The sequence below is a fragment of the Melanotaenia boesemani genome, chromosome 1, assembly GCF_017639745.1.
Source record: "Melanotaenia boesemani isolate fMelBoe1 chromosome 1, fMelBoe1.pri, whole genome shotgun sequence".
Classification (NCBI taxonomy): Eukaryota; Metazoa; Chordata; class Actinopteri; order Atheriniformes; family Melanotaeniidae; genus Melanotaenia; species Melanotaenia boesemani.
Genome location: NC_055682.1, coordinates 3,034,899 through 3,061,064, shown reverse-complemented (window position 1 = coordinate 3,061,064; position 26,166 = coordinate 3,034,899). Strand labels below are relative to the sequence as shown.

At 40.7% G+C, this 26,166-nt stretch overlaps 2 protein-coding genes across 2 annotated transcripts; one reads left to right on the top strand and one right to left on the bottom strand.

Moving 5' to 3' along the window:
- Positions 1–1,133: 1,133 nt before the first annotated feature.
- crybgx (crystallin beta gamma X) lies at positions 1,134–7,644 on the bottom strand. The gene is made up of 6 exons (XM_041986687.1): positions 7,305–7,644; positions 6,921–6,969; positions 4,781–4,902; positions 3,758–3,893; positions 2,029–2,168; positions 1,134–1,358 (listed from the first exon to the last, which is right to left on the bottom strand). The coding sequence occupies exons 1-6, from the start codon at positions 7,346–7,348 to the stop codon at positions 1,226–1,228; spliced, it is 624 nt and encodes a 207-aa protein (XP_041842621.1). The 5' UTR covers positions 7,349–7,644; the 3' UTR covers positions 1,134–1,225.
- lctla (lactase-like a) lies at positions 7,523–25,765 on the top strand. Its single transcript, XM_041986700.1, has 14 exons — positions 7,523–7,575; positions 10,531–10,696; positions 10,863–11,023; positions 11,498–11,585; positions 17,060–17,169; positions 17,250–17,378; positions 17,453–17,548; positions 17,941–17,995; positions 18,075–18,236; positions 22,152–22,426; positions 22,706–22,832; positions 22,925–23,124; positions 24,490–24,553; positions 25,479–25,765. The coding sequence occupies exons 2-14, from the start codon at positions 10,567–10,569 to the stop codon at positions 25,592–25,594; spliced, it is 1,713 nt and encodes a 570-aa protein (XP_041842634.1). The 5' UTR covers positions 7,523–7,575; positions 10,531–10,566; the 3' UTR covers positions 25,595–25,765.
- The last annotated feature ends 401 nt before the right edge of the window (positions 25,766–26,166 follow it).

The following is a 26,166-nucleotide window of genomic DNA, read 5'->3' as shown; positions in this document are numbered from 1 at the left end:
TGCAAGCAGATATAAATGTCTCATTGAGCCTGTTTTATGTGTGCGACAAATATCTGATCTTTTTTCTGATATCAGATGATTCAAGTGCTCATATAGACAGCAAAATCTGATTATGATGTATTGGAAAGTGGCAGGTTAACACGCCTGGGCCGGTTCAAAAGATTTATTCTGGATAAAAGCAATCCAGAATCCAATTCTTCACCATGGAGGATCATGTAATCCAGCTTGCTTTTATCCCGGATCCTGGATTGGATCACCCTGATCCACAACCACGGTTTTCAAGATGACCAGATCCTGATTACCTGAACTTAACAATGTGGGCTTCTAGCTATGTGAAGAACAGGGAGAAGAGCCAGAATGGGGTCACTTTTAAGTGTTTAGCGTTCTGAGTCTACACACATTAACATGCTCTTCTATTTATGATTGTATAACTTCTCATCTGAGCCACAACAAATGTAAAACAAATTCATTGACGATGTTTTGGAAACATCTGAAATGAAAAAGGCTCGGTGTCCTGAGTCGACGTGAACATCTGAGCCCCGTGTTGGAGAACCAGACGCACCTTTGGCCGTCTATCAGAATGAGGGACTGACCGGGCGTGTAGTACGGGATGCAGTTAGAAATCATTTGACAGGTTCTTCTCTGAGTGCAGTGACGAATGACAGGAAAGTAGATCGTTTTGTGTTTATTGAAATGTGTTTTGGGGGTTTATTCCATTGGGACCAAATTTGAGGTTTTACCACATTTTCTTACCAAAATCCACCTTGAAATCCTGCCCCCTGCTGGGATCAGGATAATCTTGTTTTCTTGGATTAAAGTTGTCCAAATCTTGAAAGTTTTGAATGACACAAAATGAAGGCTTTATACCCATCACAACTAGGATTGGATTACGTAATCCAATCTGATTTCAGAATCCTCCTTTTCCTTTTGAACAACCCGTTTTCAAGGTTTGATCCAACTGGATAACCGAACTCCCATCAGATTGCCTTTGAACATCCGGCCCTGGTGCTAGAGTTTTCTCATTGACCTGACAGGTTTTGTTACATACACTGCACCTTTAAAGAGCATGTCTTAGATCATGAAATTTGACCAAAGAATGGACAAAATCCACAAATTTATTACTAAAATAGGTTTTATTCTTAGTAAAGCTGACCGGTTCCATGAGCTGGTGTTATGCTGAGGGGTGTGTTGGCGCTGACAGCCGGTGGCGGATGAAAGAGGGCGTTTAGTTGAAGCGGACTCTGCGTATGGAGCCCACGGTGCTGTTCTGGCTGCCCCAGTCGGAGAAGTTGTTGTAGTCCCGTTTCTCCAGGATGTAATGAGGTCCTCTGTAGTTGGGCTCCTGATACACCACCCACCTGAAGAAGCACCAGGAGGAAAGTTAGATTGTCTAAGCCTGAAACAACAATTTCAAAAAGTTGGAGCATTCAATCTGTGTTGCTCTGAAAGTCAGTGGCAGAGCTAGACTTATAAATGGGGAGGGACTCTGTTCCTCTCTCTAACACTGCAGTGATAAATGGTCAGAGACATGAGAAATAAAACATCTTTACATTAATAATAATAATCTGGATAATTGAGGAAATTTTCATAGAAGGAAGGGAAGGTAAGTCGGTTTTAGAGTGCTGTATGTGGAGCTTGATGTGATAGTAGGGGGATCAGTTCTGGTCTACTGTCTACTGGTGGTGGTAGACTGGATCCTGACGTGGATCTTTATGTGGCAAGCTCCATGTTGGGAGCTCTGGGGCTGGGGTCTGTCTTGGCCTGATCGGAGTCCTTTACTAAAAAGTCAAAAACATCTCCCTTTCTTTACATTCTTATTAGTATCAATAAATATTAATACCAGCATTGGTATTGAAATTATCGATAAATCAATCCACGCACCACTAATATATTCATTTAAATGAACTGAACCGTATTTCAGTGCTTTGAGCCTCGGTGAGTAAATCCAGTCACTGTCTGAACATTTCCAGTCAGTGTGAGACAGAAATGAAATCCTTCCACAGCTGAGGGGAAGTTGTAGAAACTTACGCTCCTCCGAGCACGCGGATGGAGGCAACTCTGTTGAGGCTGTAGCGGTTCATCAGGTTGGGAATGTCGTCCTGGATCTCCATCTTCTTCCCAGACAGACCAGTTCGCTCAAACAGCTGAGCTCTGGCAGGGCTGTTGTCCTGCGGGTCGGAGACAGCAGTGAGAGTTTCTGTCCAGTTTCTGACCACAAACCGTCCGTTTTACACCAACATGGAACTTCATATTCCTCACTGTTTTTCAAATGTTTTACACCTTAATATGCAGTATTTGACAGTCATTACATCAAATTCCTGTCATTACCAAACAACCACACACCTGTCATTCACAACTTAAGGGGCTCAGATTGTCAGTTATAAATATGGTTAAAAACATAACTAATCAGTCTTCCTTCAACAGTTACAGCTTAAATGACGACAAAATTTGGATTCCTGGGAAATGATACGCCTTAATTTTAAAATGTGTAGTTTGAACTAATCCTGTCTAACACAGGTCTGAACAGCTCTAACTTGTATTTATAATAAAATCAAGCCATTTCTAGGCCCCTGTATGGATGCCAAACTGGGCCTAAAATGGTCATTTTTGGAGACCTGAACTATCTGAGCTAAAACCTCTCATTTTGTTCTGCTTCACTGACCTTTGCAGAGATGATAAATTTCACGTGTTGCTCTATGATTTGAAAGAGGTTTAGAGATAAAGATGCATCATTCAAACAGATATTCGTATAGGATTTGCTTTTTTTTTTTTTTTTTTAAAGTAATCCTGAAACCTTTAAAAATTGTGCTATGTGCCATCTTTATTCTTCACTAGTAACACATAAAATGATATTTATACATCTTCACTATAACTCCAAAAGCATTCACATAGACCTTGTGTACTCATTTCTTTATGGGGATACATTTAAAAAAAATTGGCGCAGGAGAGCAGGAAAGCACTTTATATTTGATCCTTCGAAGCAAAAGAAATAAATGTGATAGTTTTATTTAATCGATGGCAGATGCTTGGAGCTGTATCTGAGTTGTGGTTAAAAATATCCCCATTTTTCAGCCGTGTACTACTGTTTTAGTTTCTGATAGCTTAAATAACATCCTGTAAGTTTTATTTTTGCCATTAATTTGTTGTTGTTTCCTGAATAAAAATGAATAACTTTATATTTTAACCTGTAATCACACCCTTTAAACTAATCCCCTTTTCTATCCTAAGGTATCATAAATGTATGTATAACAATATGAAGCAATAAAAAATTTTGATATAATTTTCCGCCATTTTAACTTTTTTATTTTCTAAACCAGTATCTACTAATCATACATATTGCATATGACTTAATTTCTTATATTTTTAACCCTTAAATTGCCATGTTGTGGTCAAGGTGCAACTCTGTTTTATAGTAGATTATTGCTGCCTCGTATATGTTAAAAAATTAGCAAAGAAATTTTTTATATTTATTTTTAGCCCTTCCATAATATGACATATATGAAAATTAGATTATCAAAAGGATGCATAACTTCTAATATAACTTCATTTTATACTTGATGCTTGCTGCTTTTGTGCACTAAACCTTTTACATCTGCATCATATGTCCTCTATAAAGATGTCAGATTTGACAAGAACCATCTGAGTTAACTCAAAGTCCTCATTTTATACATTTAAAGCAGTAAAAGTTGCAGGAAATCTGCGAACCTGTCAATGAACATCAGCAGAGGTCAGAGTTTACCTGCAGCTCGCGTCTCACCTGTTTGACAGAGCGGACAGAGGAGACGTGGTCCACCTGGGCGCACCACTTGTCGTAGCAGTTGTACTCCCCCCTCTCGGACATGTCCCACAGGTACTGACGGCCCCGGAAGTTCTCATGCTCGAAACCGACCCATCTTCACAGGAGGTGGAAAAAAGAGACAGAAAAAGGACGGAAATGGGAGCAAAAATATGCAAGGTCAAAATTTTCTGATCCATCCTGTGACTTCCTGTAAACCTCAACACGATGAAATGATCCTACAAGCTCTGGTTTTAACTCTGCTCTTCAGTTTCTGTTGTTTTTTTTATCTTCAAGTGGATGTAAAGTGAAATAAATCCTGTTGTTTAGAGACCCCGTTCATGGAGCTGCTGCAGAGCTTATTTAAAATGGGTTTTAATTCTTAATGCACAAACCACTTCAGGACTTTATTTTATTCCTTTTCATCGAATTAACTTATATTGTTTATCTCTTTGCTTTTATTAAGCTGTATTTGTGTGTTTTTTTTATATTATTTCTAATTTTTATTTATTTATTTAATATTTAATTCTTTTTTATTGTTTTCTAATGTTCCTGATTTTTTTCTTGCATTTATTTTGTTTTTATGTAACTGGAAATAAATTCAGGCATTTAGGGGTTAACGGCATTTTTAGACAAACCAAAACCTACATTTCTCCAAATACAACTTAAAATATTCTAGAAATTTAAATATTCTATTGAGGCTTAGAAAATAAACCTGCTGTATGACATAACAGGGTAAATGCACCTTGTTTTGAGTTTTCCATGTAAAACAAGTTACTGTATACCTGAACTGTGCTCTGCAAATAAACCTACCTTGCTTAGAAGTAAACAAAGCATCACTGTACAGGTGTGTAGTAAAATACTCGACATGGGAAAAAGATGTGTTGCTGCTTTTTTAAAATTTCAAACGTCCGTGGGTTAAATGATCAGGAATGCCATCAGTGCAGAAGATAAAAACAAACAGGAAGCTCACGGAATCCCAGCTGTTTTCTGCTTTGGACTTACGCTCCGCTCTCCACCTGCACAGAGTTGCATCTCTCTGGGAAGTTCTTGTCACTGATCCGTGAGCAGTCAGAGTTCAGGTCCAGCCGTCTGCCAGCGAAGTTCCGCTGCTCGAAAAGGGTCACCTGAAAGTTGAAAACAGGAATCATCAGGGATGTGCTGAGGTGTGGCTGTAGGTGTCCACACTTTCCTGGTTTTTCTGTCTGAACCCTATTTTCTGGCTGGACTCTTGAAGCTTTGTTGTTTTCATTTACATCTGTGAACTCGACCCTTTTTATTTGGGTAATTGATAATTCAATCATATTGTAGTGATTGGGATTAATGTTTATTTAAAAAAGGGAAGCCTGAAATGGAATATTATAAAGTTTACAAGAACTTTATGGCTGAAAGAAAACAATCAGAATCAGGAAGAGTCCAACCAGTCACTCACTGCTGCTGATTCAGTTCCCATGGTTACGAAACTGTACATACATGACAGCCTCTGCAGGGCTAAAGCACAGCAGAGAGGGAGGAGCAGGAGTCTGTTTATGTTAAATTTAGCTTGATTTTAATTAAATTTAGCTCAGATGCAACTCTCTCCAGTGGTTCCCAAACTGTTTTTGCAGCCGACCACCCCTCCATGGTTAAACCCAGCCTGGTCCGTGGGAAAACCCTACAGGAAACTGGAATGCTGTCCACTTCAGAGTGAATCAGAAAACACTGGGTTTACACTCAGTGTCCTCTTCATCAGGACCACCTTCTAGTACCGGGTCGGACCTTTTTAATCCTGGTGTGATAGATGAAGCAGGTGGTGGAAACCTTCCTCAGAGGTTTTCTCCATATTAACATGACAGCATCACACAGTTGCTGCAGGTTTGTCGGCTGCATCCATGATGAGAATCTCCCGTTCCACCACATCCCAAAGCTGCTCTACTGGACTGAGATCTGGTGGCTGTGGAGGCCGTTGGAGTCCAGTGAACTCATCGTCATGTTCTAGAAAGCAGGTGGAGATGATCTGAGCTTTGTGACATGGTGCATTATCCTGCTGGAAGTAGCATCAGAAGATGCTCCACTGTGGTCATAAAGGGATGGACATGGTCAGCAACAATACTCAGGTAGGCTGTGCTGGTTAAACCAGGCCACGTTGGTACTAAGGGGCCCAAAGTGGACCAAGAAAATCTCCCCCCACCATTACACCAGCAGCAGCCTGAAGCGTTGATCCAAGGCAGGATGGATCCATGTTTTCATGATGTTTCCAGCAGATTCTGAGCCGAGCATCTGAATGTGGAGCTGAAATGGAGACTCATCAGACCAGCAACGTTTCTCCATCTTCTATTGTCCAGTGTTGGTGAGTGTGTGTGAATTGCAGCCTCAGTTTCCTGTTCTTAGCTGACAGGAGGAACCCGGTGTGTCTTCTGCTGCTGGAGCCCATCTTCTTCCAGGCTGGACGTGTTGTGTGTTCAGAGATGCTGTTCTGCAGATCTTGGTTGGAACCAGTGATTATCTGACTTCCTGTTGTCTTTCTATCATCTCCAACCAGTCTGCCCATTCTCCTCTGACCTCTGACATCAACCAGACATTCTGGTCCAGACAACTGCTGCTCGCTGGATATTTTCTCTTCTTCAGAACATTTTCTGGAAACCCTGGAGATGGTTGTGTGTGAAAATCCCAATAAATACTCAGACCAATGACCATGCCACGTTTAAAGTCGCTTCAGTCCCCTTTCTTCCTCATTCTGATGTTCAGTTTGAACTTCAGCAAGTCGTCTTCACCATGTCTACATGACTACATGCTGCCATGTGATTAGCTGGTTAGATATTTGTGTTAACAGCAGGTGGAGCTGATGTAGTGTGGTGTATTTATTAGTAATGTCCCCAACAAAGTTTTTAGCTAATTTTAACTATCTGTAATGAAACATATTTAACATATATATATATATATATATATATATATATATATACATATAAAACTATTTATTTAGAAACTTGGGGAAAAACTTTAAAACATTTCTCTAATTTATGACAGAATCCAATTTTCAGTCAGTTTGTTAATGGTTTATAACTCAGTTTTGCTCAAATTTCAGGTTTCTGCCACAGAACTTGCACATTTTTTCTAATGTAAACCAATCTGCAGATTTGCTTTGACACATAAGGATGGGACTCACCCTCCCACTGGACCCGTAGAAGGCACGTTGGAGCACAGACCCCAGCTTGCTGCAGATACAGAAGCATTATTTTTAACAAATAATCCAAACAGCAGTAAAACAAAGTCTCAAATTTGAGATAATAACAGAAAAGTCATTTTTATGTCAACAAACATTATTCTTCATTCTGCTCCCAGAAACTCTAAATTATAGTTATGTTAAAGACTTCCTGTGCTTCAGTCTTTCAGATTCATCATAACTCTGCTGGTGATTTGGGGAAACTGGTGGTGAAGGGGTAACAGAGCATGGGACCCAGCAGTCGCTGTGCTGTGGAGTCACCTCCAACCAGGGTGGGGTCTCGCTCTGCCCCGCAGGCTCCAGCTGGGCACGGCGCTATAAACATACCTGGTTTGTTGGGTTAATCCTGGAACCTTAGTAAAGATGTTCATGTCAGCTCTGCGAGGCCACAAGAAAGCCCCTTAAATATGTGGAGATGAAGCGAACACACAGCTACCAGAAAGCTCAGAGTGTTTCTGCAACAGTCGTCGGGGCCCTGAAGGCCATTGATATGCTAAACACACAACTCATGATGTGTCCTCTTTCTGCAGCGCACACACCGGCCACAAACACTGCAACTGCACACAGTTCACAAAAATACATACAAGCCCACATACAGGTGAGTGAATGCTGATGCACAACGAGCACAGAGAGCGCACACGGAGTGCAGTGCCAACACTTTTAGCTTTGAACATTTCAGCATTTTCCCTCCAACAATGCACGCTAGGATAATGGTTGCACGGGCGCTTTGTTCGGGCCTGCTGCAGAGCTGATGGAGGAAACACAGGAGAGCTCAGCCTCTGTGAACTCACCGTACAGGTTACAGTTAAAATATATATGAAACAACACCTGGACAGGGCAGGTGTCTATTTAAACAGTTGTTCTGGATGCACTGAAGAGTTTTATTATCATCATGAACAGCTCTTTTTATTTGGCGAATCAGCCAGGAAAGGTCATATTTATTGTGTTAACTAGTGGTACATATATTAGAAAACTCTGAAAGTGGAAGGTAAGAGTAACTTCAGCTGAGGTGAGAAACCCTGAAGTCTAATCCTTTGATTTGTGGATAAGCACAAAGATTTTCTGTTTGTTATTCATTCAGAAATCAATCTGAAGAAGATTGAGATAAACATTGAAATGTTAAAAGCGTCAGATTTTATACAAACTTTCCAGAAATGGGATGGGTCCCTCCCTGGCAGCTGCAGCTCAGCTGTTGCAAAGATGCTGATGATGCTTTACAAGCCGCCCTGATGGGTTCACCTGTATGGGTCCAGTTCTGGTGCTGTGAACATTTAATGATGGATGGAGATAAATTTGGAGTCATGGAGACGTGGTGAAGACGACTTGCTGAAGTTCAACCTGAGCATCAGAATGAGGAGGAGAGGAGATTTAAGAGATTGAACATGGCATGGTTGTTGGTCTGAGGATTTACTGGGATTTTCACCCACAACCATCTCCAGGGTTTCCAGAGAATGGTCTGAAGAAGAGAAAATATCCAGCGAGCAGCAGTTGTCTGGACCAGGATGCAGCAGAAGACACACCCGGTCTATGAATCCCAGATCGGTTTAGGCCCAGAATCCATCTGTGACATGTTCAGAGAACATAAACCTAGCAGAGCTCTTAGCTCCATTAGACTGGTCAGCTAGTCCAGACCAGAGTCCAGACCACAGTCCAGACCAGGGTCCAGACCAGAGTCCAGACCAGGGTCCAGGCCAGAGTCCAGACCAGGGTCCAGATTAAACATGGAGAAGCTGCATTTAGCTGTTAAGGAACAAACTGCCAGTGGAGATTAAACTTTTATCAAACGTAGACATTTTTAAATCCAGGTTAAAAACATTTCTTTTTTCATGTGCCTATGCATGAAATCTGCACGCTAACTTTTAACTCATCTTGCTTTTAATCATTTTATTGTAATTTATTATTTTATTGTGATTCTTGCTATTTTTTGCTGCCTTTTACAATTTCTGAATGCTTTCTTTGAACCATCTTTAATCCTTTTAATGTTTTATGTGAAGCACTGTGAATTGTCTTGGACATGAAATATGCTGTACAAATGAACTGCCTTGCTTGTACCAACGTGGCCTGGTTTAACCAGCACATCCACCACCTGCTTCCACGTATCACACCATGAATTAAGGCAGCTCTGGAGGGAAAGGGGGTCTAACCATTGATAGAGATGTCCATCATCAACATCACCCGATGGCTTCCTGAGATATTTATCTGCGTAACACCTCTATTAAAACACCTGGAAAACTGCTTAGGTTCACTTTTTACCTTCTACTGTAGTACAGTTCCTCATCAGACATTACTTCATTCATTCCTAGATGAACGGAGCTGCTATTCTCTTGTTTTCACTGAATGTAATGTGGTTTTCTTTTAGGAGGAGATAACCATTTGCATTTTCTACTGTGTTCCAGGTGAACTCTGACACAGTAACACTTATCTTCATTCTGATACTTCTGTAGTAATCTCATGTGTCACAGCTTTCTGTAGAAAATAAAATTATACATACAGCTCTTGTAGTGAAGTTATACAAAATTTATATTCAGCATGTCCTGTCAGACAGGATGCAGAAAAACAGGCCTTGTGATGAAGGGGTTTTGCTTAAACAGAGGGATCAAACAGATTTTCTTCTCTCTCTTTGACCTTGCTGAGATATTCTGATCTGTTTTGTGGGTAAATATGATGAAGAGCCATGTAACCAAGCTTCAAATCAGCCACATTCTCTAACATTAACTTTGCTTACAGTGTGGAAATCCCTCCTTTTTCCAAAAGATCTGTTTGGCTCAGCAAATTTACCCTCACACTTCACTGACTTACAATGGAGGGTATTCAGTTTGTGTATGTGTGTTGCTGTTGCTGTATGTGAGCTGATGAATAGCAGAAAATGATCTGGATGCTTCACCCGGTTTTGTTTTTGAAACACTGGCAGTGAACCAGCCAGGGACATCGCCGAGCACCAACCTGTCCAGAAGCTTGGGGATTTTTCCTGCATCTTGGAGCAGTTTCCAGCAGAGACAAATGCAGCAGGTCAGACATGTATATGTGGTTCTGAGTGAGGCGGCCAGGCTGAGACGGAAGCTGAGCAAAGGGACAGCACAGGCTTTTGGCAGATCCATTCACAGCTTCATCCCCTTTTTTAACCACATCCATTTTTTGTGTTTGTTTATTGACCACTGAGGGAATCCAGCATCTTGAAATGTCTCTCATCCTCACCGTGCTGGAAAAGTTGGCTTACTTCCTGTCTCTGATAGCGTTTTGTGTCAGTGTGTCTTACAGCTGGCTGAAATGAAAGCCTCTGTGAAACCATTAGGTTTGACTGTGACTGGCTGTTTTTTCCAGCAGAAATTTAACAAATGATGCTGTGCTTTGACTTATGATGGTTTTACTGACAACTTGCAGACACCTGACACTTAAGTGTGAGTTTCTGAGTCATTTAGAGAAACATTTCTGCACGTCCGGCTCTGATTGGCTGACAGGATACGAAGCCTTGCAGTGGGTTTTGAAAGATCTTGGAAGTGTGATGAATGACTACAGTGACGTAATTCAGACATCTTATTTAACTGCTCTGCAGGTGTGATTGAAGACAGCGAGCATTGTGCCAAAGACCATGATGCTGCAGCGGGGATTCCTGAGGACTTGCCATGTGCTTGCACTGTTGCTGTGTGTTTCAGCCAGCAAAGATTTTGACTGGACAAAGAATGACAGAACCTCTTTCTACTATGGCACCTTCCCAACAGGTAAGAACTTGGTGATATGCACTTAAAAAAATCAGTTAAACAAACAGCATCTTTTCTCTGGAGCTTTTGTTCACATCACACCATCTTCAGTTAGAGTTGAGCCATTTGCAATATTCATATTTTTGTTTTTTTTATATTTTATTTTTAATGCTGTGTTTCTCTGCAGGCTTCTCGTGGGGAGCCGGCAGCTCTGCCTATCAGACAGAAGGAGCTTGGAACACAGATGGAAAAGGAATGAGCATTTGGGATGCATTTGCACACAAAAAGGGGAAAATTATCTCAAATGATACGGGAGACTCCTCCTGCGAGAGCTACTACAAGTTCAAGGTGACTTTGTGGTGCAAATGTGAGAGCTGTGTGTTGTTGGATCAAAACCAAAAGACTATACTTGTACTGGTTTACTGCCTCACAGTAAATTCAGCATCAGCTGATTGAAAACACATTCTATTCAACTGGAGCTATTGACAAAAGTCTATAGATTTATGATCTTAATTTAAAGATTTAATGATTTGGGAAATTTGGTATACTACTACCTTCTTTTTTGAGAGAATTGTGGAAATCCCACTGAGTTCACACTGATCCACAAATACTGAGTCTAATAAACTGATGTAAAAGAAACCCAATACCAAAATAGCATCAGTTTATTCTGGATAAATAATAAATGCGAGCAAAAAAACATCAGCTAAACTGTTATGGAGACATTAATCATTTTTATTTTTAAACGGTTTCAGAAAAAAAAAAGAAAACTTTGAAAAGAAAAATTCATTTTTTAAATTTTCTTTTCTGCTGTTTGTCTTTCAGGATGACATTACCTTAATGAAGGACATGAAGCTGAACCATTATCGATTCTCCATCTCCTGGCCAAGGATTTTACCTGGTGGAATTAAAAGTAAGCAAAACCCTTAAAATTATATATGTTATGTTGACAATATGTAAATGATGCACAGAGAAATGTAGTTTTCTACAAAACAATTCTACAAACAAAAAACAGTTATTTTTTTACATGCAGAAACACAACAAAAACAAATCTGTTTTCATTATTTGTTTGAACATTTAATTAATGCAAGTCTACAATCTGCAGATTGCAGATGCAGCAACATGCACTCAGTAAGATTTATTATAAAGAGTTGATTCTCCCACCAGCAGATTACCCGATGACAAGTGAGGGTGTCTGGATTGGGTATAAAAGCAGCATCTACCAAAGGTTTAGGGTGCATTCACACTGGCACTGTTTAGTCCTCTTTAAACAACCCCTAGATAGTCCAGCTCATCTGGAGTAGTGTGAACAGTCATTTGCACTCAGGTGCAGACCAAAGAAGTAAACTCCGCTGGAAAACCAAGGCTCTTGGTTCACTTGCAAGTAATCCTTGTGCTTACAGTGTGAAAGCAAACAGAGCATTCAGTGAACTAAAGAGTGTAGCATGCTGGATATCCTGTTTCCCAATAAAATGTCCAAGGAATCACAGGCTCTCCTCCTCTCCCAGTCGAGAACATTACCTAACTAAGAAAATTTCCATAAAAAGACTGTCCTGCCAGAAATTTACCAAGACATTTTACTCTTAATTGTATGAATACTTCCAATAAACCAAAAACAAAAATTCTATACTTGCACAGCACATGCCCTGTTGCATTCATGGAGACATCAATCAATCTGAAAATGGAAAATTCTGTACTTTCATAGCCCTGTTACACACAGGAAATGATACCACACAAAACTAAAGCATAAGAATTTTTTAACCAAATGAAAATATTTACTTGAATTAGTAAAATTCACCCTGAGCTGCCACCTTACCGCATCAGTGGTGTTTTGTTGTTGGACTTCTGTGTTCGTCATGGACTGTCCATTACGAACACTTTGTTCAGGCATAAGAGTGTCCACATGTGCACTTGGCACCAGGACACTCTAGGCCGCAGTTCGATGAACAACTTTGTAGTCGTATCATCGGACTTGCAGCTGCATGTCTTGGACACTTGAGTGAAGAGCGGGGCGAAAGCTGTCACCTGATCACCACCTGTGGTGAGTTGGCTCAGATGGTGGGGGAGGATGCCGGGCCGGCCTGGCAAACCCAAGACTGTTGTGAGAGTCTGCTGGGAATGTCTGGCGGAGTCCCCTGTCAAAAAGAGTTTCAACTCCCATCTCTGGCAGAGCTTCAACCATGTCCCGGGTGAGGCGGGGGACATTGAGTCCAAGTGGGCTGTGTTCCGTGCTTCTATTGTTGAAGTAGCCAACTGGAGCTGTGGCTGTAAGGTCGTTGGTTCCTGGTGTGGTGGAAATCCCTGAACTTATTGATGGACATCAGCAGTGAAGGGTGCCGTTCAGCTGAAGGAGTCCTATCGGGCCTTTTTGCCCTGTGGGACTCCCGAGGCAGCTGATGGGTATCAGCAGGCTAAGCGGAATGTGGTTTCAGAGGTTGCTGAGGCAAAAACTAGGGCATGGGAGGAGTTCGGAGAGGCCATAGAGATTGACTTCTGGATGGCCTTGAGGAGATTCTGGTCCACCATCCAGCGGCTCAGGAGGGGAAAGCAGTGCTCCATCAACATTGTATACAGTGGGGATGGGGGGCTGCTGACCTTGACTCGGGATGTTGTGGCTCGGTGGAGAGAAAACTTCGAAGACCTCCTCAATCCCACCTATGAGGAAGCAGAGTCGGGGGAGTCTGGCGTGGGATCTCCCGTCTCTGGGGCTGAGGTATTTAAAAGGCTCCATGGTGGTAGGGCCCCCGGGGTGAATGATATCTGCCCGGAGTTTCTTAACGCTCTGGATGCTGTAGAGCTGTCTTGGCTGACATGCCTGTGCAGCATCACATGGACATCAGGGACAGTTCCTCTGGACTGGCAGACTGGGGTGGTGGTCCTCCTCTTCAAAAAGGGGGATTGGAGGGTGTGCTCCAACTACAGGGGGATCACACTCCTCAGCTTCCCTGGTAAGGTCTCTTCAGGAGTCCTGGAGAGGAGGGTCCGTCAGGTAGTTGAACCTTGGATTGGACAATAGACCAGCTCTACACCTTTTTCAGGGTCTTGGAGAGGACATGGGAGTTCGCTCAACCGGTCTACATGTACTTTGTGGACTTGGAGAAGGCGTTCGACCGTGTTCCCTGGGGACTCCTGTGGGGGGTACTCTGGGAGTATGGAGTGCCTGACTCCGTTGTACAGGTGTCCGATCCCTGTACGACCGGTGTCAGAGCTTGGTCCACATGGCCGGCAGTAAATCAGAGTCGTTTCCAGTGAGGGTTGGACTCCACCAAGGCTGCCCTTTGTCTCCAATTCTGCTTGTAACTTTTATGTACAGAATTTCTAGTTGCAACCGAGGTGTTGAGGGGATCCAGGATTGGGTCTCTGCTCTTTGCGGATGATGTGGGTCTATTGGCTTTATTGGGCCATGATCTTCAGCGCTTGTTGGAGCGATTCGCAGCCGAGTGTGAAGCAGCTGGGATGTGAATCAGCACCTCAGAAAAGGGTAGAGTGTTTTCTCCAGGTTGGGAATCATTAGCAAATCTTGCAATATTGCACACCTCTGATAACAAGTGTTGGAATTTAGGACGCCTTTAGTTTGTCCAACAACAATGAATTATGGTTCACCACTTTGGTCCAAACTCCATCAGAGAATCCTCAATAAGTCCAACAAATATTTTTCAATGATGGATTGTGAAGAACTTTGGTCTTTCAGCATCTACAAAGCAGAATATTTGAAAAAGATTCAGGGAGTCTGGAGACATCTAAGAGCGGAAAGGACAGGGACAGAAACCCCTGTTGGATGGCCGGGACCTTTAAGTCCTCAGGCAGGATCCAACACGGTCCACCACTGGATCCAAAACCAGAACATTCTATTCTATTCTATTCTATTCTATTCTATTCTACAGTCATTTAGCAGACGCTTTTCTCCACAGCGACTTACATCTGAGAATAAGAACAACACAAGCATCAAACAAGATGGGATGATTTAGTCATTTAGTGGTAGTCAGACTGCTGTGAGTCCAGTTGGACCCAGGTGCTGTCATGTAGTGCCAGAGGCAGTGTTTTTTTGTTTGTTTGTTTTGTTTGTTTTTTGTAAGTCCTATGTTTAAATACAAGATCACAATTTCATCACACAATATCATCTTGGGCATACGTGCATGTAGCTTGGGCTCAACTCTGAGTTGAGCCAAAGAGCTGGACAAATCTTTCTAACTCATTTAGTTAAGCTAAGTGCAGAAATGCTCCTTAAATATTCTATTGTATTTAGCTTATATTCTATTTATATTTAGCCTATATTTCTATTTTTCTTCATGTCTTATTTTATTTCACTTATTGCCCTCCTTCTTATGGCTCAAACTGGGACCTCAGTTCTAATTTCGTACCATAAACATGTAAATGTGAGCTGGTATGACAATAAAGTTCCTTGAATCCTTGAATCCTTGAATCCTAAACAACTGAGTCTTTAGCTTGCTCTTAAAAGTGGATAAGGACTCTGTGGATCGGACAGAGTTTGGTAGATGGTTCCACCACCGGGACACAACAGAGGAGAAGAGTCTAGCTACTGATGTGGCGCCACGTTGTGGTGGGAGCACTAGATGTTTTTCACTGGCAGAGCGTAACTGTGGAGAGGGAGTGTAGCTCTGGATTAAGGAGTGGAGGTAGACCGGAGCCTTTTGGGTTATTGTTTTGTAAGCCAGAAGCAGAGCTTTGAATCTGATGCGCTGCAACTGGAAGCCAGTGGAGAGCGATTAGCAGCAGAGTGACATGAGCTCTTTTGGGCTGGTTGAAGACCAGACGTGCTGCTGTGTTCTGGATCATCTGCAGAGGTTTAACTCAGCATGCAGGCAGGCCAGCCAGTAAGGAGTTGCAGTAGTCAATGCGAGAAATGACCAGAGCCTGGACCAGGAGCTGGGCCAGGTTTTCAGTCAGGTAGGGTCTGATCCTCCTGATGTTGTAGAGAGCAAATCGGCAAGATCGAGCAACCGAGGCAACATGGTCCTTAAAGGTCAGCTGGTTGTCTACCATGACACCAAGATTCCTGGTAGAAGACGTAGGCACAAGCGTGATGGAGTCAAGCTGAACACTTATCTGTGGCGGTAAGGAAGGATTGGCTGGACAGACAACAAGCTCAGTATTGGACAGATTTAGCTGAAGGTGATGATCCTTCATCCATGCAGCGATATCAGCAACATGCTGATATTCACATTGAGACGGTTGTGTCGTCAGGTGGGAAAGAAAGGAAAAGCTGAGTGTCATCTGAACATGAAAATTACACAAAGAAGAAGACATGAGCTCTGTAGAGAAACAGAACTGAGTTCTCTGGACACCAGCTCATCTCAGATGGACAGAAAGACAGTGGACACGTATGCTGTGGACAGACGAGTCCATGTTTTAGCTGCTTTTGGTAAAAACTGACATCTGCTTCTACATCCAAAGAGGAGAAAGATCATCCAGGCTGTTATCAGAGAAAGCTGTGATGGTATGGAGGACTTCCACGGAGGACTGTATCTCTGTAAAGGTGCCACTGATGCAGAGGTGGATGCTGGGATTTTGATTATTCCAGCAGGATGACGTCAGATCTCGTTCTGAACGACTTCCACCAGAAAATGTTGGAGCATCAATGAAGAGAATCAGACAACAACAACCAGCTGAAGTCTGGGATTCAGCAGGAATGGACACAGATTCCTCTGGGAAACCAAATCAGTTCATTAACAAGAAGCTGAGGGAGCAGAATAGAAACACAACTCTATCCAACTGTTACTCAGTGTTGCAGCAGATTCTATTTTCACTTCTGTTTTCTAAAAACAATAAAGTTGGTCAGTAAATAAGCTGAAATGATTTCCTTCGCATAGTTTTGGTTTCACTTGTTTTTAGATTATAGAATACAAAAGGTGATATAAGCGGTCATAAAATAAGACCAAGTGTTATGTTGCTGAAACAAAGTGAATGTAACTCTAGTCAGAGTCCAAATGTGAATATATCAGAATTATATGCATAACAAAATAAGAACAGTAATATTAATAACATAATTAAAATAAAATCATAATATCAGTTTCACAGGAATAACAGTAGTAATGGCAATAAATAATGAGAAATACATAGGATATTAATAAGGCAACGAAAGGGGGAAAAAGGGTAAATACATTTAAATAAATACTTTTAAGGTAATTATAATAACAATAATGATAATAATATTATCTACAAACAAAACAAAAGCCATAATCTTGGTTTTCAATGAAGGAAGACAGAGAGAAAATAAAAGGTAAATAAATTAGAAAAATAATTTTATACTACTACTACTACTTCTACTACTACTACTACTAATAATAATAATAATAATAATAATAACACAATTCCTTTAACTTATGGAAATAATGACTGAGAATACTTCCCTGGCAACTCTTTCAGACGAATACATCAACGAGAGAGGAATCAGTTACTATGACGACCTGATCAACATGCTCCTGGAGAATAAGATCACGCCCATAGTTACTCTGTATCACTGGGATTTACCACAGGTAAGTCGTGCCTTGTTTTGCAGATTGGAAGCTTCTCTGCAGATACAACCGTAACACAGCTCTCCTCTACCACTCTACAGGTGTTGCAGGATAAATATGGCGGCTGGCAGAACGCCAGCATGATCAACTACTTCAATGACTTCGCAAACTTGTGCTTTGAAAGATTTGGAAACAGAGTGAAGTACTGGATCACCTTCAACAACCCGTGGGTATGTCAGGTTGCAGAGAGATGCTTCGTTCACTGTCTGTTTGTAGCTATAATGAGAGAGTCTTGTATTTTCAGTCCATTGCTGTGGAGGGATATGAAACTGGAGAGCATGCCCCTGGACTTAAGATGAAGGGAACAGGAGCTTACAAAGCTGCCCACCACATCATCAAGGTGAGACTGAGCAGCTTCTGTAGGTCTGGTCGATTGATACTAGTGGAATAACATCAATACTTTAGCTTCAGTTCCTCTCTGCTATGCAGTTTCTGCATTTCCATACCACATCATTTTTCCCCCATCAAGATGGGGGTCATTGGTTTGTCTGTCTGTCAGCATCATAACTCAAAACGTTATGGATGGATTTTGATTTTGAATCTCAGACTTCATACAGCTTTATTAATCCCTTTGGGAAGTTCCCTCAGAGAAATTCCATTACACCAGTGGTTCTCAGACCTTTTCGACCGTGCCCCCCTTTGGAGGAATAAACATTCCCAGGCCATTTCATTAAGGAAATACCCAGTTATAAAGCAAACAGGCATCACCTTGACACTTTCTCTCTACAACAGGCACATGCTAAAGTCTGGCACACGTATGACATGAAGTGGAGAAGCAAACAAAAAGGTGACAGAGAAACTCAAAGCACACTTTTCAGATTGTGTTTATTTAAATAAATACATTTCCATCTCTTATATTTCTCCAGGTCTGGTTGGGATCTCGCTGACTGCTGACTGGGGAGAACCAGTGGACATCTCCAACCAGAGAGACATCGAAGCAGCAGAGAGATACATTCACTTCTACATGGGCTGGTTTGCGATGCCCCTTTTTAATGGAGACTACCCCCAGGTTATGAAAGATTACATTGGTATGTTAGATTTATGTATAGAGCTACTTTATCATATGCTTCATACAAATAATTCTACATCTCTTTGCATGACCAACCAAACTCAATAGTTCCAGGATCCATTGACTTACTTAGATTTGTGTTTATTATTTAGTGCCATTTAGTGTGTCTATTCAATGTTTATGAGGAAATTGTATTTGAAAGACACCATAAAGAGCTAACCGGCTAATGAAGGTAGGTAGGCCAAAGCTAAAGCACACTGTTAGCCGGCTTAAAACCACGTTTGTACTGCACTCTCCCTTCTTGCTGCGGATATTGGATAACTGTCAATCAAAAGGACACACCCCTAATTATGCTGAAATTCAAGATTAAATAACATCGAAATGGATGCGTTAGAAAAAAATTCACCCCCCTCACAGTTGTCATGAAGGTAAACTTGACCTATTAATCCTAAAATGGATTTTTGTACCAGGCTATAAACATGTTTATTTCTGCTGTGAAGTTGGTCTTTTTAACATGGGAGTCTATGGGGATTTACTCTGTTTTCGAGCCCCTAGTGGATGAGGAGGGAACTGCAATTTCGTGCACTTCTGCATAGGCGTCACATTTTACCGCTGGAGGTTGCCGCTTGGTTCTCAGTGGTTCCCAACCTATTTTCCTTGAGGACCCCTTTTATGCAAAATTTAAAAAGCCATGGACCCCCTGCCCCACCCCATGCTGAAACCCTGTGATTTTATACTTTAAAAAGTAAGATTCTCACCATAAATAATGTATTCTAGCTGAGTCCTGTCCTTCCATTAAGCCAAAATTAAATTAATATATAGCCTTACTTTTTTCTTAAAATAGGCACAATGTGTGGACGTTGGTTCTGAATGGTTCTGAATATTCAAAGCATCAGGGACTCCCTATGCTCTTTAGTGGACCTGCTAGGGGGTTCCCAGACCCCAGTTTGGGAAACACTGTTCTAGATCATAATTCAGAATTCATACATCATCACCATCTCACCAACCGTGAAGACTGAAGTTAAACAGCCAACATTGATGAAAAAAGTCTGATAAAACTGATGATCTGGATAAAAACACTTTTTTTTATCATTGAAGTGTGAGTGTTTGTGCAGCCGTGATAAAAGTCCTACAGCAGCATCACCCAAAGTACGACAAGGCAAGGTTCAATATTTCATAAAATCTAGACCAAAAAACAAGGTCATAACAGAGAAATACCACACATGCGTTAATATTTTCAATGCAGCAGCTATATATATGTATATTACTGCTGGGCAACAATTAAAATTTTGTTACGCACAAAATGTCCTTTTAAACAAGTTTTATTCAGCTGGCTGAGGGAAAAATGGCTCTTTGGACTGGAAAGGCTGCAGACCCCTGCACTAAACACATAAACAGATTTAGCAGCAGTTTTCTTTTTAAACAGCAACAGTTAAAATATTTCTTCATATATATTTATAAAATCACATATTTATGAGAAAGAAGGATGAAACGTTCAGGATTTACTAACTAAAAGGTAAAAAGTCAGCAGGATGGATTTAAAGCTGTGAAGCTGCTTCCTTCTAAACACAGAAGGAACAATATGTGATGAATATCAGCATCAGGTGAACAGACAGAAAGCAGGATGAGAATCTCACAGCTTCTAGATGGTGAGGAGAGAGAAATATTCACAATATGCACAATAACTTCCATCCATGCACCTTCACTGCTTCATTATCCACATTTCTGGATATAATTTCTCTAAACTTTCATTCTTAGCTTGACTGTTTAGCTTCACCTCTGCACCTGCAGCCTCCGCTACCGGGAGTTAAGGGTTAACATCTCGTTTCCGGGTTTTAGCTTCAGGTCTGTAGATGTAACTATAAACATGTGTGGTATCCACAGAAAGTCCAGAATCTCAGCTACCAGCTCAGTAAAACCATTTCTATCACCAATAAACACAGTTAAGACAACAATAATTAAAAGACCAGGAACACAAAGTCTGAAAAATATGTAAACACAGATGATGTTTCCCCATGAACATGAACAAACGGCTCCTCTACTGAAAGCTCACATCTCACAGATTCCACAGCTGGAAGTTCCATCTCGCTACGACCAAGATTCACCGAACCAGAGGCAGAAGAAGACCCGATTTATGCTGCACGTCTGTAAAACATAGTCAGAAAATGTCTTACCTTTGCTTTCTGGCCTCAGAACTTCTATCCACCAGAATAAAACTGCTTTTAGTTTAAAAGAAAAAAAAAAAAAACTAAAAACTAAAAGCTATTTTTCTCATTGTCTTTTGGGAGCAGTTTCCCATCCAAAAATCACAATTTTCCACCATCTACATGGGTTTAGGCGGACAAAGAGAAACGTCGGTTCTTCTTCTTAAGTTCCAGACAGAAAACGTCTCTTCATGTTAATAAACCCGCTCTCTGCTGATTACATGAGACGCACCGCTGCAGCAGGACCAGACATGGAGGAAGAGGCCTGGACTGCAGCCTCTGCATGAGGTTCCTGCATGAGGTTCCTCTGGTTCAGAGCCAGTAGCAAGAAGCTTTAAACTGCGTTAACGGAGGATAAAAAAAATTAACGGCATTAATTAATTAATTAATGCAATGATTAACAGTGCCGAGGGCCTTTGAAAGGTCGATTAAAAAAGCAGCACACGTTTTTTCATTGCATAGTGCCTCCATTATATGATTCACCATCCTTTAATGATGCTGTAATGGTGCTGTGTTTCTTCTTAAAGCCTGTCTGATACTATTGGTGTTCAGGAAATCTTTCCATTGATTGCTCACCAATCCCTCTAGAACCGCCCCCTCCTTTCAACTGGGGGAGTGTATGGGCCGATTTCCACACTTTTGGTATAACATGTGAAGTGGAGAGGCTGAAAATGTTGGTCAAAGGTTTTGTGATTGGATCAGGTGTAAGTTTTAAAAAATATTGTTCCATCAAAGCCTGCAGGTTTTCTGGTTTCCAGCAAGCGTAAATCTCTGCGAACATCATTTCCTGAAAAGGGTACAAAATGACCATTAGGAACAAGTTCACCAGTCAAGTTAGAAGAAGGTGAAGACTTCAAGGCAGGGGACTGATTAAAAAGGGCTCCAGATGCAATAAGGTGCTCATTAAAACGTTTAACAGCAGATTCAGAGATAGAAACCTTGTCCTTAACAATGCAAGGAGGAAGATCTTTTCAAGTATCAGGGACTGAAATAAACTTGCCAGATTTTTCCAGAATTTTCTTGGGTTATTTCTGTTTTCAGTTGTAGCAGAATAAACTGAAACATTTAGTTTGACTAATAAGAGAAGTGAAGCGGTTGCAAAGTTGTCTAATGTGAAGCCAGTCGGCATCTGTCCCTGCTTCTCCAGCCTTTGCCCAAACCTTGTTTCTGACATACGGTAATGTAGCTGGGTCAGAGAAGAGCCAAGCATTATCTCGACCCTTAACTCTGAACCTTCCAACTGGTGCATGTTTGTCTACAATATGCGAAAACCAGTCATCAAAAAGTGCCCACGGTCTTTCAACATTATCAATGAGCTGTATTTTTTCCCAGTCACAATAAAATAAATCATATAAAAAAGCTCGTTCAGAAAAACATTTCATATCACTTCATATATTTCATTTCATTTCATTCATCCATTAAATGTACCTGCTTATTTTATTTTATTTTATTTTATTTTATTTTGGTTTATTTTATTTTATTTTATTTTGGTTTTTTTTATTTTATTTTATTTTATTTTGGTTTAGTTTATTTTATTTTATTTTATTTTGGTTTAGTTTATTTTATTTTATTTTATTTTGGTTTAGTTTATTTTATTTTATTTTGGTTTAGTTTAGCTTAGTTTAGTTTATTTTATTTTGGTTTAGTTTAGTTTAGTTTAGCTTAGCTTAGTTTAGTTTAGTTAGCTAGTTATCCTTGTCTGTTGATAACTGCTGAGCTCCATCCTTCAGGCAGGAAGAGTGGCCAGCAGGGCCTGGGAGCTTCGCGGCTGCCTGTCTTCTCACCCCAGGAGAAGAGTTACATCAAAGGCACCTGTGACTTCCTGGGTCTCGGACATTTTACCACCCGCTACATCACCCAGAAGAACTACCCATCTGGCCTCGGGGATAGCTACTTCGCAGATCGTGACCTCGCTGAGCTGGTTGACCCGAAATGGCCCGATCCTGGTTCTGAGTGGCTTTATTCAGTTCCCTGGGGCTTCCGCCGCTTGCTGAACTTTGTGAAGGTACACAGCCTGAATCCAAACACCCTCCAGGTTTCCATCCATATCTGATTTTTCTCTGTTATGACTTTTTGAAATGTGGGTCTTGTGTTCCTTAAATTTTCTGGTGTTTTTCATTCTGTTGCAGTTTTTCTATTTCATTGCATTATCTTTTATTTTGTTGTGCAAAATGCTCTGTTTTTATTTTGTTTCTCCTTTTAGTGCCGTGTTATGGTCTTGGGGGCCACCAAACAAATGATTAAATAATGTGTGACTGATTTTAACGTGTGGTCTCACCGGCAGACTCAGTATGGAAACCCCATGATCTACGTGACAGAAAACGGTGTCTCAGAGAAAATGCTCTGCACTGACCTCTGCGATGACTGGCGGATGCAGTACTTTCAAGACTACATCAATGAAATGCTGAAAGGTGACATGTTTTACTGTGTGGAGCCGTGTGTTTAAGGCAGGTGGGTTGTTTGTATGACATTAAGTAAACGTGTGTCCCTGTTTAACCTACAGCCATTAAAGACGGGGTAAATTTGAAGGGCTACACCGCCTGGTCCCTCCTGGATAGCTTTGAGTGGGATGAAGGATACTCTGAAAGGTTCGGTCTCTACTTTGTGGACTTCAGGAACAAAAACAAACCACGCTACCCGAAGGCATCTGTTCAGTTCTATAAACGCATCATTAGCTCTAACGGCTTTCCCAATCAGAGAGAGGTAAGTCCTATCAATGAGCTCGTTTCCAAGCACACCAAATATTTTCTGGAGTTATCAGAAAATTCAAGAGGCCATGCAGACAGCAAAATCTGATTCTGTTTTGTCAGATAACTGCCATTATCTGATTATGAGAGATGTAAATGGTAAATGGTCTGTATTTATATGCTTTTCTGTACCTGGAATGGTACCCAAAGCGCTTCACATCATACATCACATTCACACATTCACACACACATTCACACACTGATGGGGGAAGCTGCCATGCAAGGCGCTCAACCACGACCCATCAGGAGCAATTGGGGGTTCAGTGTCTTGCCCAAGGACACCTCGACATGAACTCGACTTGGCCGAGGATCGAACCGGCAACCCTTGGGTTACATGACGACCGCTCTAAACATGTAAATTTCTCCACAATACTGTATTTGTGTATGTCGACCTGTATACCTGATTTATTTAGTCCTCTCCGCATGTGGAAAAACCGCCGCTTCCATCTTTTCGATATTTTCTGTTAAAAAGATGGAAGAGACGCATATAGTGTCCAACAGCAGGACACGGGAGTATAAAGAAAGTAAAGCGTTCACCTGTAGTCCATTTTACAGTTCATTTGCTCCCACATTAGCAGCTAATGCTAAAACCGTGGGCTCTGCCATGTTCCGCTAAGAAAATGACAGGAAGTTACAGCATTATGTACGTACTCCCAAGTAAACCCGGTAATGGACTGGTAAGTGTCAACAGGGATTTTTTTTTTAATATATCACATTTCAGGAGGGCATGTAGACGTGTAAAAGCAGATTATTATAATAATGTCATTACTCCCTGATATCTGATTTTGGTATGCATGTAAACAGGCTCATTATCTGATTATGAGAAATCAGATTAACAACCCTAGATTTCTCCACAATACTCTGATGTCTTTGCTCATGTAGACTAGTATATATGATTAATTTAGTGTTTTTACATCTGTGCATGCGTGCTAACTTGCAACACTTCTGTCATCACTATGTCAGCAGAACACAAAAGGAAATCACAACCGTGCAGCTGCGTATTAACAAATTACAACGTTTGTGTCTAGTCCATATGGCAGTTTATTAGCTCCCACATTAGCTAAGACCGCGGGCACCTCCATATTTAACAAAGACAGGGTGCATTGCTAAGTACGTACTCCGAAATTAATCCGATAATAGATGGAAAATGTAGACAAGGATTTTTTGATATTGTATTTTGTATTTTGATACAATCACATTATTACAGTAATCTGACTTTTCCCAGATATATGATTCTCTGATCTGGTCATGTAAACAGGCTCAATATCCTTGAGCATTAAGGAGAATATGCTGTTTATCCGTGTGACTCTGGTCTCTACAGGTGGAGAGTTGGAAGAGAAAAGCCACAGAAACTTGCTCCTCCAGTAACCAGCTCCTTGCTGCAGGTTAGTACGATGAAACGTTGGCTGTGAGAAGCCTGGTGGGGCCAAACAAAGGAAAATTCAGTCTGAAGCTTGTTTTTCTGCTACCTAACAGGGTTTTTCTTTGTTTTGCCCCTCCAGCTAGAAGAAAGTCCCAGGGATATCAGGAACATGCTGGAATGCAAAACACTTGGCCAGTGCATGATGAAGTTTAGGTACTTATGCTTGCTGTGTAAACTTAAGTCCATTCTTCCTACAGCGCTGTAAAAATATAATACAGATGACACACCCATTGATCATTTCGGCTTTCTGTTTAAAATTTTGGATTGATGGGTTTCAGATTTAATTAAAATAGGCCACAGTGTCTGTCATGTAGCAAGAAAAGCAGCAGCCGGGTCCTTTTTAATGGGGAGTGTTTGTGTGTATTAAATATTAATCAAAATCCTTCCTCCACATAAACCTTTCTGATTAGAGATCTAAAAACTTAAGGGTGAAAAATAATAGTTAAAATCTCTGTACTGTGCTCATTTAGGCACTGATAAATCATGCTTTAAAGATGCATTGATTTGGTTAAAATCTAATTATTTCCACAAATTCTATCCTTATTTGTTTACGTCATCAGTAATCGATGGTATAATTAAATATTGATGATATTCTTTTTGCTTTGCCTTGTCTGTGTATAAAAGGTAAATTTATTAATATGTATTTAGCCCCATCTGTTTTAAGATTTTTCCTATTTGTTTAACTAAAAGGAAATGTATGGACACATAAAGTTGTTTTTTGTTTTTAAATTATTTTTCCGCCAACTTCAGTTGAATATGAAAAACTGGAATGTAAAAAAAAATGGAGAAAGAAACTACAAGGAATTTTTTAAGACTAAAAATGATAAAACAGGACTAGCAGTGCTGTTTGGTTTGTGTTAATATTTACTCACCTTCCTGTTCTGCAGATCCATTGATAGGTCACATGGAGATGGTGACAGAGATCGTGGTTCCCACTGTGTGTACACTCTGCATCCTCCTCAGTGCAGTTTTCCTCATGTTTCTGCTGCGTAGACGCTTCTGAGAAACATAACTGTGTTTTCATCAAAGCGGAGCTCAGCAGGCTTAAAGCTGAAGAAATCATTCAGAAGGACGTCAAAGCTCAAACCTGTCCAGAGCCTTTTGTTGCTTTAACTGTCCTGCCCTTCTGTTTCTGAATAAACCCTTTTTCAGGGTGTCACTAAAGAGTCAGAGAAATAGCCAGAGACTGTTTTAACTCTGGACAAATAAACTCTAATATAAGACTACATGATTCTTTTATTTATTTATTTATTTATTTATTTATTTATTTATTTTTCAAGAGACTGGTTTTTGGAATAGGTTTAAGTTTCACCTGTGACTCAAACTAACTGCAGATAAAAGCTCATTTATTGTCAGCAAGATTGTAAAGTGGTTAAAGTAGCTGGAGATACAGCAAAGTGTTGTAAACTTGGAGCATTAATAAATTAATTTTTAAGACTTACATGGTGACTGATTTTTTAAAAAAAAATAGCATTACCTTCCACAACAATGTAAATCACATCTGACATGTTAACAAATGACAGAAAGATGAAGATGTTTAGGAAAAAGGTACGTCATAATTAAAATATCAAACTA

Excerpts from the sequence above, each read along its gene's own strand:
- crybgx (XM_041986687.1), bottom strand. The coding sequence starts at position 7,348 with ATGAACATCTTTACTAAGGTTCCAGGATTAACCCAACAAACCAG. Across the intron at positions 2,169-3,757 it reads CTGTCCGCTCTGTCAAACAG|GACAACAGCCCTGCCAGAGC; the intron begins GTGAGACGCGAG and ends TCCGACCCGCAG. Across the intron at positions 1,359-2,028 it reads ATCCGCGTGCTCGGAGGAGC|GTGGGTGGTGTATCAGGAGC; the intron begins GTAAGTTTCTAC and ends GTGCTTCTTCAG.
- lctla (XM_041986700.1), top strand. The coding sequence starts at position 10,567 with ATGATGCTGCAGCGGGGATTCCTGAGGACTTGCCATGTGCTTGCACTG. Across the intron at positions 17,996-18,074 it reads GTGGAGAAGCAAACAAAAAG|GTCTGGTTGGGATCTCGCTG; the intron begins GTGACAGAGAAA and ends ATATTTCTCCAG. Across the intron at positions 18,237-22,151 it reads GGTTATGAAAGATTACATTG|GCAGGAAGAGTGGCCAGCAG; the intron begins GTATGTTAGATT and ends TCCATCCTTCAG.